This window comes from Manis javanica, chromosome 16 (genome assembly GCF_040802235.1).
Source record: "Manis javanica isolate MJ-LG chromosome 16, MJ_LKY, whole genome shotgun sequence".
Lineage (NCBI taxonomy): Eukaryota > Metazoa > Chordata > Mammalia > Pholidota > Manidae > Manis > Manis javanica.
The window spans coordinates 58,098,824-58,112,015 of record NC_133171.1 but is presented as its reverse complement, the minus strand read 5'-3'; the positions used below and the strand labels follow the sequence as shown (position 1 = coordinate 58,112,015).

The 13,192-nt window shown below is 43.4% G+C and overlaps 1 protein-coding gene across 1 annotated transcript; it reads right to left on the bottom strand.

Annotated features, from left to right (window-relative positions):
• Window positions 1–6,689: 6,689 nt before the first annotated feature.
• On the bottom strand, window positions 6,690–12,680 carry LOC108396370 (HLA class II histocompatibility antigen, DO alpha chain). Its single transcript, XM_017659181.3, has 5 exons — window positions 12,524–12,680; window positions 10,006–10,254; window positions 9,274–9,555; window positions 9,045–9,180; window positions 6,690–8,805 (listed from the first exon to the last, which is right to left on the bottom strand). Exons 1-5 carry the CDS (start codon window positions 12,603–12,605, stop codon window positions 8,799–8,801), a joined length of 756 nt encoding a protein of 251 aa, XP_017514670.1. The 5' UTR covers window positions 12,606–12,680; the 3' UTR covers window positions 6,690–8,798.
• Window positions 12,681–13,192: the final 512 nt, after the last annotated feature.

The following is a 13,192-nucleotide window of genomic DNA, read 5'->3' as shown; positions in this document are numbered from 1 at the left end:
CATTGATTGCCCAGTCCAAATTCAAATTTTCCCATTTGTCTCAAAGGTGTCTTTATTTCCCCCCCAGTGATGTTACCAAGAATCACCCACTGAATTTGATTATAATGTCTCTTAGGTCTCTTTTAATCTCCCTCTGCTACTAACTCATGTTTTTTACCCTGTTGTTGTTTTTTTTTAAAAAAAAAGACCAGACCAGTTGTCTTGTAGAATATCTTACATTCTGAAATTGTTTCTTCATAGTTTTGTTTAATTTATTCCTCTATCCAGTATATTTTCTATAAACTAGAACTTTGAATTAATGGCTAGATGAGACTCAGATTAAAGATTTTTGGCAAAAATTCTTCATAGCTAATGATGTCTGCTTCATTTTCATCTCCTCAGGAAATATATGATGGCTATATTCTTGTCCCTGATTGATGAGGCCAAGTTTGATCACCGAGTTGAGTGTTGACAACCAGGTTCCTCTCCTCCGTAGTTTTTTTTGCCTTTTATCAATAGCTAACATGATGCTTTGGCATGATGTGACCCTGGTTCTCCCTCCTCTGTTCTCCTAACGGTTTTAACATCTACAATGTCCTCCCTGGTCAATGATCATATTGGAGTTACAAATGCTGATTTTTCTACTTCTATTATTACTTCTACATTTATCAGCTGGCAGTTATCTAAAAGAAAGAACTTTCCTCATCAATGGAACTATAGTTCCTTCTGAAAAGTCAGGATATATGCTCATTTTAAGTACTAATTTTCAGTGTTAGGAAATAGAATATCACTTCCAGTGGTGACAGAAAAGCTTTGTTGTTGTTCCTTCTTTATTTTATTTGATTATTATGGACTCATGGATTTTTATATATTCCATGTATTTAAGTCAATTATAGTCTTTCTTTTTTGATGCTCAAATTGTCCCAAATTTGACCAATGGCCCTTTCAAGTTGGCTGCTCTTTTCTTTTTACATGACTTTATTAGTCTTTGAACACTTCCTTGTTTTCTAATTCAAGCTTGCTTTGTATTTTCCCTAACCCAGACTTGAAATTGGTCACTTCTTAAGAAGCTCAATATCCTTTCACTGGGTAGTGCTATTTAGAAACCACAATCTGTGCACTAGGGATTTCATTGCTACTGAGGTATTGTTGCTTCCAGATTCTTTCATTTACTAGAACTAGGAGATACACATGTACACACACACATTATTTCATTTGCTAGAGCTAGGAGATATAAACACATGCACACATATATGTATATTTTACTAGTCAGATCTGACATTTCTAATTCAAATTTAATATTAGTGTATTAATTCAGCTATTTTTTTCTTCCTTTTTTACACTAGAGATCTTGGTTCCTAGTTATATTACATCAGTAATTAATGATTTGCTTTATCCTGTAACATACATAACATACATTTGTATGTTATGCATAATATAGTTTCAAAGTAATAATATAATATCACTATTAACAATAAAATTACTGAGTTAAGTTTTTGGTAGTTCTTTTTGTCAGAATATATTCCACTAAAAATATACAATACTGTCTTCTAATATTATTTAAAATAATTGTTTTCTCTGCATGGTTCAATTGTTTCTGTTTTAAGTGTTAGGGTTTGTTTATTTATTTTTTATTGTAAAGCATTTTCAAAAGTCAATATTCACTTTTATCCCTATTGCCTCAAAGCCATCCTTCAACTCTCTACTGTCCCTCCCCTATTTTCATCCTCTTCTGGTTATCCTTCCAGTGTGGCTTTTATTTTATTTTATTTTTGCAAATATATATTTCCCCTCTTTCTTATTCCAGAGGTGACACATACTATATACATTCCTTTATATCTTGAATTTTCCACTCTATCCTGGAGATTCTGCCACATCCGTTCAAAGAGATCTTGTCTTCCTCATTCTTTCTAACAGCTTTATATTACTCCACTCTGTGGATGTACCATAGTTTTTTCAATTATTCCAGTCTAACTGGACATATTTCTAATCTTTTGCTATTACAAAAAATGGTATATCAGTCTTGAAAGGCAGATGACTCTATAACATAAAATATAAAATTATATGAAATAAATATATAGAAAGACTACATGTTTGGCATTTCCTTACACATTAAAATATATTTTAGAAAATATTACTCATATTGATTTGTTTTTTAATTAAGTTACTAACATTCTTCAGAACCCTCAAATTTCAAGGAACAATATAGGAAATGCCAGGTATGCTTCATAATGAATGTGCAGACTAATGGATTTGACAAATGTAAGGTGTTTAGTGCTTGGCACATTGGAAGTGCTCAGTAAATGAAAGGTACCATAATAATAAGAGCAATGATGTTAATAATAGCAGAAAAATGTTTTATTCAGTTTTCTTTATTTGGGCATGTCATCAAGAAATTAGAGAATGAATATTCATCACTTCTGAATAGTGATGGTGCAGTGGAAAGAATTTGGGCTCCAGCATCATACAGACCTTCCCAGCCACCTTCTAGCTGTCTGATCTTGGGCAAGTTATGTCATTTGAAACCTCGGTTTCCTCCTCTATAAAATATACATAATTATATTTACTTTGCAGGTTGATTTTAAGAAAGGAATTAAATAATGGATGATAGCAGAATAATGCTTTTCTTTTTTCTTTTTTCTTTATCTGTATTTAGGTATGTGTTATAGAATAATGGCATATGTCACCTCCAAGACTCTTGCTGTTCTGGCTTTGAATTTTCCAAAGCCCAAATCATTTTTGGCATTATACCAGGTATCCCAGACATCTTATTAGGGAGAGAGAGGGGAATGACTTTGAAAGGCAGTAAGGCAAGGCAGAGAGGGGAGATTCTCCCAAACTGTGGAAGGCACAGTGGTCTGTGGGTCCTAAGAGAGCTCTGTCGCTTGTGGCACCCAAAGCAGGTGGGAGACCTCAGAGAAAAGGAAAAGGGCTGTGTGGACATTTTTTTGCAGTCCTGTTCCCAAACACTGAAGATTACTCTTCACCAAAGATTCTCCTGCCCTAAGCCTGGTCCAAGAGCAGCAGAGCTGCCACTCTGAAAAGAACTTACAAGTTAACGCTCAGATCCTAGGGAAAAGCAGCCTGGGCAGCTGCAAGAAGACGGCATGGGCTTGTCCAATGCCTCAGCACTATGTCAGGGCCTTTGAACAACTTTGAAAGAGGGAAGCCCCAATAATGACTGAGATCAAATTTAACACCAACCTCATGGAGGGGAGGGGAGTTTATGAGTCCAATTTACGACTGTTTAAAGAAATTGACTACTTCTTGCACTTTGTGCACTATTTTCTTGAGTTTGTGGACCAAGAATCAAGCCATACATGGAAAGCATTTATCTCAAGGTTTGGCACATTGTTTGTGTTCAGTAAATGTTATTAAAGCCAGCTGCTGAACAGTGGGAGCAGGCTGAATTTGAAGCGCATAAAATGGAATTATATATATTCTACAAATTCTTTAATGCCACATAAATTCCAGATAATAGGACAGGTATTGGGAATATAAGACACAGACTTCCCTTGCCCTCAAGAAGTGGCAAAGGAAAATACACAAACAGATAACACTGATATGTGGCAGAATGTGGTATAAACTAGTGAAAGAATGGGCAAAATATCACAGTCTGGTACTAGGAAGACTTCACAGAAGTGTCATCGAATTTGGATCTGGGGAAGGACAGGTAAGATTTTGGTTGGTTGGAAGAAGAAGGCAGGTCTGGCACAGAGAATAGCATGTGCAAAGGTAGGGAGAAGTAAACACATAGAGTTTTGTGTGACTTCTCACTGATTATTTTCAGAACTGTTATTAAAAATAAGGTTAAAAAGGTAGACTAGGGACAATCTAAGAAGCATCGTCACACTGTGGGTAATGGAGCACCCATAGGAATTTAAAGCTGGAGGGAGGGAAAAGAAAAATATCCTAAAAGCTACCAAAGAGAAAAAACAGCAGATCACATACAGGTTTCAGGACTCTGAATACCTTTTGGCGGCTTCTCAACAATAGCACTGGAAGCTAAGAGACTATGGAGAAATGACTTAAAAATTCCTATGGAAATTATTTCAAACCTTGAACTTTATACCCAATCAAACTATTGTTCAAGTGTGAGAATAAATACATTTTATGACATGCAAAGCATAAAAATTTGCCTCATGAGCACTTTCTCAGGAAACCTTTGCAGGATGTGCATCTCTAAAATTACACAGTAGAGCACAAAAGGGTGATTGCCTGATATGAGAAAGAGGAGATCCCACACAGAGCAGGTAAATTCTGACATGGATAGTGAAGGATGAGCCCAGGATGACAGCTGTGTCACTGAAGTCAACTAGTTAAGACTGGGGCAGACAGAAGGTCCAGGGAGAGTTTTATCTGACAGCAACTTTGACAGAATACCCAATAGGTCTGATTGTATTATGAGGAAACTTGTGATTCAGTAATAATATGTACAAATAAAAGCAAGGAGAAAACATGACAATTATTAAATTCAGGAAAACAAAAACATGTCTAGGAAAGGAAGAACAAGCATGGTTTACTCTACAGTTTGGCTGTGAATAAACTTTACTTGATCATAATAATATAAACACTGAATATCAACTTAGCCAAAGTGATATCATAACTATATTATGGGAAGGGGGCATGTGTATAATATGAGGAGGAAAAAAATCTAAATCCTCCTTCATAGTAAGAAGTAAAGAGATAAAACCTAAGGCTGAAAAACCAAGATGTAGGAACATAAACATGTTCTTTAGAGATGGGAGGTAATACCAACAGAATAAGTTAAGAACAGTTGAAAGTTATCACCTCCAGGGTCAAAGACGTTGTGGGAGAGAGGCCTGGAGACTGGACATTTTTAGTAAATCTTGTAGAACTATTTGACTCTTTAAACCATGTATTAAACACAACTTTGTTAAAAATTAAAATTATTCAGGGTTACCAGAAGAAAATGAAAACACTGATTCGAAAAGATATGTGTACCCCATGTTCATTGCAGCATTATTTACAGCAGCCAAGATACAGAAACAACCTAATATACATCAGTGGATGAATGGATAAAGAAAATGTGGTAAATGCATGCTCTCTCATTCATGTGAGCATACACACACAATGCAATATTATTCAGCTGTAAAAAAAAGAAATGTTGTCATTTGTGACACCATGGATGGGAACTTGAAAGCTAGTGAAATAAATCAGACAGAGAAAGACGAATATCGTGATCTCACTTACATGTGGAATATAAATGAAAAAAACAAAAACAACCAAGCTCATAGATACAGAACAGATTGGTTGTTGCCAAAGGTGTGGGCGGGGGTAAAGAGGTGGGAAAAATGGCTGAAGGGAGTCAAAAGGTATTTAAAAAAAAAAGGAATGTAAGCAAATGAATCAAATGAATAATGCACTTAGTTATAAAGAACAAAAACCCCAACCTGTGAAGGGGAAGAAACAAAGTTCTGGGTAAAATAGCATCACTTAGCTCCCTTCCTGGGAGCAGTTTGTTCTGTGCTTCGGTTCTCTCTGGAGAACTAATTCCTCAGACCTCCAGTCAGTCTTCATGAAATAACATCTTGGTGCAGGTCACGCCTCCTTGTCGCGCCCTATCAGATCCTTCATTCTCTTTCATTTTCTTCATAGAATTCATCACAATTTGCAGGCTTCATATTTATCATTAAATAACCTTTTTCCTGGTGGCTTCTGTTTCCTTCACTAAGTACAGCTTTTGGAGGTAGAGACTATGTCTGGCTTTGTCATGCTGCACTCCCAACTCCCACCTCGAGCAACATGAGCTCACCCAGTCAACTAGAGGGATTGATGCATAAATTAATTGAAGGTGCAGCAATTAGGTGACTAAGATGGGCCTGTTTCATTAAACATAAATTAGAGCTACTGGTATTTTCTCAAGCTTCCTTTTGGAACACTACACAGACATTCCTAATATTAGGAAGTTAAAATGAATTACTGCACGGAAGTTAAAATGAATTACTGCACTCAGCCGTCTTATGAAAATTCTGAGTATGTCTGTGCCTGCCCTGCCACCTCCCGGTCCATGCATGGGTCATTTCTCTGCATTAAACCTGTTGAAACATGAAAGGAATGGCCTCTGGAGTCAGACTTGAATTCTATTCTCAGCTTTAACATTTATAGTTGTGCTGCTTTGAACAAGTTACTGATTTTGTTTAAGCCTCGGTTCCCTCTTATTTAAAAGTGGAATATTAGGATCTACCAGATAGAATTATTTGGGGATTAGAAGATACAATGTATGCATGGTACATGATACACAGCATGTACCCAGAATAAAAAAGAAAAAGTGGAACAGAAGAGGGGATCAGGAGGAGGCCCATGCAGAACATTCTTTCAGAGAGGGAGTGGGAGAAGCTTAAGGGGTGGGGAGGTAGGGTTATAGGACAAAGGGAATTTGCTATTCTCAGTATATGAAAGGGATAAGTTTATTGTCTGTAGAGAGGAACCTTGCAAAGAGGGAGAGTTTGAAGAGGAGGAGACTATTGAATGTCTATCCTACAAGAGACTGAAGGGGGTCAGACCAAGAATGCAGGAAGACAATTATTTTAATGATAGACTGTTTACTTTGAGGCAACAAGAAGAAAAATATAAGTATGAAAGCAGATACATAAATCTAAAAGATGTGGAATTTTTCCTAGAAGTTCCAGTGACTTCTGGGTGACATATGCATATATATGAAAAAAGCACATTTCTGTTCAAAAGAAAACACTTCTAATGACTTTATTAAATATTAAGACAGAGATCAGAGAAATACTTTTCCAAGTATGCATTGAGTTCACATTTAAGCAAAAGACCAGCAGAGATCAGGGCACACTGGGAACAGGCAGGTCTTGTGGGGTCTTCCCAGGGCCAACCCATTCTTCCTTCTTTGAGAATGAGCCGACCCCTCACTCCAGAGCTGCGTCCGCAGCCATGTTTGTATCGGAGCTTGTGCTCCTGGTCACAGTGCATTGGACTGGGATGGACACCTGCCCCAAGTTTGGGCGGTCATTTGTTTTTCCAAGAATTTAAAGTTGTGACGGAGTGACAAGTAGGTGGGGAGAGCTGCCGTGATAAGCAGACTTGGAGCTGCAGGGGACTGTCAGCTGCAGAGGACAGTCAGTCCAAGAGTATGGCTAATGCATCTGACATGCAGAGGTGCCTGGAGAACACAGGCCGTGTGGCCCAAGAGGGACTGCTCCGAACCGACACTTCAGTTCTGAGTTCTGCTCCCTGGCTAGACCCTCCCTTGGGTTCTGGGTGCCGCTCCTGTGTCTTTATTGTAAATAACCTCTCCTGTCTGTGATCATTTTAAGAGGGTTTCTGTTGCTGGCAAACAAAAGTCTTGACTAGAACAACCCTCCCCCACCACCACAGTGTTCTTTGGCCACTGATTTCTCCCAACGTATTTTCTCTTGCAAAATTCACAGAGTCCCCATAACCTCTTGGTTTCTTTCTTTTCCAGGACCAAATGCTCACAATTCAAATCCCCGTCTTGACCCTACTTGTATTTTGCTCAACTTTTATGTCCTAAAGACCCAGGTTCTCCGGAAAGCCTTCCCAGACCACCTCAGACCTCAGAGGTCCCCTCTTCCAATGACCTTCAGTAACAGTACCGGACTATGTCAGTGGGTCCCAGTTACCAGAACACAGTCTATGTCAAGGTTGGCTGCATCAGCATCATCTGGAGCTTGTTAAAAATTTCAGACTTCCTGTCACCCGACCCCCACCCGTAAGATTTTAATTCAGTAGATCTGGATAAAGCCTGTACTTTTTAAAAGATTCCCAAGGGACTCTTACATATGATCCAGTGTGAAAACTACTAATTTGTACCACTCCTTTGGTACTTGACATAAACTACTTTGTGTGATTACTTATCTCTCTGTGCATATTTTTAATTTTGGATACAGTAAACTGAAATCGTCCAGGCAATGTATTTAGGAAGAGTTCAGGTGGATCTCTTTAGACATCCTCTCTTACCAGAATTTTCAGATCTACTCTGCTACCCTTGGTCTGATATGATTGACCCCTGGTCAAGGAAGTAGCTATCTTATCCAAGCCTTGGACTTCTCTTTGTCATACATGAGACTCTAGGGAAGGTAGAAAAAGATGACATCATTGGTCATGGCAGGATACCAATGCCCCCTTCATTATGGAGTAAATACAGACCGCACTGGAATTCCCATGAACCTTTCCACTCCTGGTGCTGTGCAGGACTGTTGTTGGTTGAGGGAATCTGCAATGAACAGGATATCCTCCACCCTTCTTGGGGCAAATCTGAATTCAGGAGGTAAATTTCATGAAGTCCTTGTGAAATGGCCCATTCACAAGTAACTCACAATGGGCCCCAAACTGATGAGTCAAATAGAGCAAGACATAGCTGGGCTGGCCTGAGGGTGACTGCCCATCCCCAGGACCAGGTGGTCAGACTCAATAGTCATCACCTGAAATCCCCTCTCCCAGGTCCCAGCATGCCTCACACCCTGGGAGAATTGGCCAAAAGCTCATAAAAAGGATACAGTGCAAACACCACTAAAGAATTAGCTGCTGCTGACCAGAGCTTTGAGTAGAGCAAGAGCGTGCGTGCGTGCGTGCGTGCGTGTGTGTGTGTGTGTGTGTGTGTGTGTGTGTGTGTGTGTGTGTTGGGAGCAGGAAGAAGAGCTAGTTGGTACCCCACAAGTCCTGCCATGAGTACTGGGGTCAAAAGGAGGAGACCCATAGGACAGAGGTCCATCCCATTCTGAGTCAGGAGGCGGTGGCACTGAGCACGCAAGAGCTGTCAGAAACTTGTGAGGAATCCACAGGGTCTCCCACAGCCTGGCCTCTCAGAAAGGTCATTTCCTAAAAAGGAAAAAACATTTGACCAAGGTTGTTCAAGCTTGTAATTCTGACCCTGTCTCTGATTGCCCACCTCCCCAAAACCTCACCTGCTCCCCTCGCCTCTGCTCATCTATCCGCTGCCCACCACTTGTCTCTACCACCCTTCTCTGACCTCATCCCTCCCCACAGAATCCCTGATTCTCCACCCCGATCCTGTCCAGTCACCCACTTTCCTCCCCAGACTCCCGGGGCATCTGCACCTGCAGGTTCTGGACAGGCATGTGCCTGTGATGATGAGGACAATGCCCACGAGGAAGCCCACCAGGCCCAAGGCAAGGCCAAGGGCACAGACCAGGATCTCTGTGGTATCTGGCAGTGGGATAGGCACCTGGGGCTCTGGGAGAGAAAGGAAGGGTCAGGGGGTACAGAGAAAGGATTCTAGAGTCCAGGAAGTGAGTCTGAGAAGAGTGGCTGGGGAGGTGCTCATACCCCAGTGCCTGAGGAGGGGCTCGTCCAGGCCCCAGTGCTCTACCCTGCAGTCATAGAAGTCATCCGCTGAGGGCATGAAGGTCAAGTAGTGGAACTTGCGGAACAGATGGTCCGGCTGGGAATAGAAGCTGGTCTGGGCCACCCCCTGGGTGATCGTCTGACCATTGCGCAGCCAGGTGATATTGATCACCGGGGGGAAGATGTTGTCCACGATGCAGATGAGGACGTTGGGTTGGCCCACCTCCACTCGAAATTTGGGGAGTACGGTCACCCTGGGAGTCACTAGAAGGAATGAGGCCCTGAATCCTGAAGGCTCATCCCTGAAGTGAGGCCTTTCTAGGATTTGGGTGGGGGGACATTTCCTCTTATGCAGCCATCTGCAGGCGGGGGTGCTCTGGTAGGGCAACCACTGGGCAGGAGGGGGCAGACAGAGGGAGAGATGGAGGAGGGCGGTGCGGGCATCAGGGGCTCCTGTGGTCCCTGACCACACCGGGTCCCTGAGGGAGGAGACCAGGTAGGAGGGGTCATTCCTCTAAAAGGAAGAGGTGCTAAAGGGAGTCTGGGGAGATACAGAGCCTCCTGTGAAATAAAGGGGATAAGCACAAGTCAGATCCCAGAGAGCTGTGTGCAGAGCACAGAGAGGCTTGTAAGGCCGGGATGAAGCTTCCTGGGGCCACCCCACCTGACCGGAGTGGGGATGGGGGTGATGGGGGCAAAGAGATAGCCAGGTACCATTGGTGGCCCTGGTGCGGTTGGAGCGTTCCACCAAGACATCCAGATGGGCTTTGATCACCGCGATGCTGGCCAGCCCACCCTGTGGGTCAAAGTGCGCCAAGTTGCCAAACTCAGGCAGACGCCACACAGCCTCCCTCTTCTTCAGCTCCACAGAGAACAGCTGCTCCCCATCAAACTCATGTGCGAACTGACCCGAGGCACCATAGGACTGGTAGAAGGCTGGTCCATAGGAGCCCATGTGGTCAGCTGTATGGGGAGACCAGGGTCAAGGAGAAAAAAGAAAATGCGTCAAGCCCATCCATGCCCTGTGCTACATGGAGCCTGAGAGAGTGGGCAGTTAGATAGACCAGAGCCCAAGGGGAGGAAGGAGGGTGGCAGGCCCCCAGTCTCCGTCCAGTGACCCCATCTCCCTTAGACCAACTCTTTTGCTGTTCAGCACACACTGATAAGTGAAAGATAGGGGTCACCAGGAGCTTCCCAATTTTAGAGCATGTGGACTTAAGGAAGACCATGTCGCTAATGTCCCTGCGGCCATTATAACATCATTATTATGTCATTTACATTAAGGTTTTGGTCCCACCCTGGGTTTTGCTCAGATGCTTGTGGGGAAAATGATGAACACAAACTTGCTGCTAAAAGGCTGATGGGAAGAAGCAAGACAGATCCAAAGGATGATGTAAGGATGACAAAATAGTTGGGAGGAAACTAAATAACCCCCCATAAAAAGACACATTTTAAAACCCTGCAGTGAAAACAAATCAACCAGCCCCAGCGGGCTGCTACCTACCCACCCTCGGGGTCAGTCCGTTCCTCTGTCTCTGTAGAACGTTTTTCTTTCTCTTTGCTAAATAAAAAACCTTTTGCGGCTTTAACTTTCTGTTGAGTTTCTGACTGAATTATTTCCTTGGAGAGGAGAAGAACTGGGGAATTCCACAATCCACCCCTGGTAGCATAGCCATCCTAGGTGCTGTGTGGGGCACAGTCCTGTTAGGGCACTGAGCTGGCCCTTGGAGAGTGGAAGGGTTACTGGGTGGGGTGGCGGATAGGACGGAGGGAAACGGGCCGTCCCAGCACACCTGCCAGCACAGAGGTGTTCAGCAGACAGACATGAGTGGGGTGGAAAGGAGAGAGGGTCCCCAAAAAATGACTCAGAAAGTTGATCAGATAGAGCCAGAGAGCCAGAAATGACTCAGAGAGTTAATTAGATGAAGCCACAGGGTCCAAGAGGGACTCAGGAAATGTCCAGGGTCCCCCAGATAAGAAACATCAGAAGCACAGGCCTGGCACAGACCCTGTCCTCATTTCACCAATCAGAACAGGCCTTAAAGAGCTGAGAGCCTTCAATCAGGGACTACTGTGCCCTGGCGAAACTACATAAAAGAAGCCTCAGGATAAGCACCCAGGCCTGGTGCTCACCTTAGGCAGGCCTGCTCTGTGACTCTCTGCAGAGTGTATTAAAACTTACTTTGCTTTCTTGACTTTGGTTTCTCATCTCACTGTATCTGACTTCCCTGTGACACCGAGCCAAGTTCCTTCCTTCCTAACAGAGGCACAGGTGCCGTCTGGCACACCAGGTTGGGAAGAGGAGAGGCTGCCTAGAACCATGCTTGGGATCCCCAGAGTTCAACCTTGGGCCTGACCATCTGCTCTAGCTGTGCCAGCAGGTCCTGGGTGTGGGAGGAGGGGCTTGGGGGTGGGGTGGGGAGAAGGCGACTCAGGGTAGGAGCACAGGTGAAGCTTTGGGCACAGAGATGCAGCATAGGTGGGTGTGAGGAAACACAGGTGGTGGCCGGCAGGAGGGAGAATTCAGATTTGTGACACAGAGACCAAAGGATAGGAAAAGGCAGCCAAGGCCGTGCAGAGAGCTGGGAAAGGAGACAGAAGCTCCAGATTCACGTCCCAGCTGTTCCATCTCAAAGCATTATGATTGAATGTTTGATTTTCTGCAAATTAGGGGTTAGGTTTCAATTAGTAAGAATCTTTTAGAATTTTATGAAATTATTTGTTCAACAGTCATTGAGGGACTACCATGTGCCCAGCATGATTCCAGGCCCCAGGGAGATACAGATTTGCCATCTATGGACTCCTGCACACGAGGAGCTCATGTATGGAGCAGGATAAAGACAGGTAAACAGTAATTATCAGCACGATGATAAATACTGCAATAGAGCTGGCTGAGAATGGACACACTCCAAGCCAAGAAGCGGTAGAGAAGTCTGGGTGCTGGATGGCAGTAGGATGGATCAGGGTCTCAGAGACAAGGAAGGAATTGGGGAAGCACTTGAACCTGAAGAGGCCTGAACATGAACATGACCCCGGCACGGCTGGGCTGAGGGGCACTTGCCTTTTGGGTCCAGAAAGGACATGATAGAGGTGAGAGGGATTGGGGATCTCTTGGTAAAAGAAGTTGCCCATAAACCAGAGAGGGAGAGGAACATTTCACACTGGTCTTTGGTTTCTCGTGTAACCGCTGCCCTAAAATCTCCTCTCCTCACCCATCACCCTCAACACTCACCCTTGATGGTCCTAGATTCCTGGGAGTTCAGGAGGATCATGAAGGTGTGGAGTCCCAGGACCAAGCCCCCGCCGAGGGCCATTGCCCTCTCGTGCTTTAACCAAATGTCTCATTAGGTATGTATGCGTCCGGTAAAGGAACAAGGCGGAGCTAGAGAGGAAGCAAGCGGATTCTAGGATCGGGGAGAACCCTGCCGTAATCAGCCAATCAGAGAAATTCTCCGAGCTAATGTAGCTGTTGCTGGGTAAAGAAGTAGAGTAAAGAGTCCTGGGGGAAGAGAGAATTCACAGGGCCCACTCTCACCAGGAAGGCGGGTTTACAAGAGAGTCAGAAGGAAGTTTCGATTTCGTGAGCGGGAGGCGGGGGAATGGGAGGGGCTTAGGTCAACCATCACTACATCCTCCGAGAAGAGACCCTCTGAGGCCATCAGAGCACCGCGCAGCTGAGCTCCAGCAAATCATTTCTCCATCTTGAGACCTGGGGTAGAGAAACCTAGTCTCCCTGTAAGTTTCTACAGACAAATTTGGAATAAAAAAAATAATGTAAACTTTACTAAGAAACTTTAAAAGGGAAATGTTGGATACACAATAGAATAAAAATCCTTTGCACCTTTAAATCACTTCCCAAAATGTTTCTTTATTTCATTGTGAGAAAAACTGTAATTGTTAG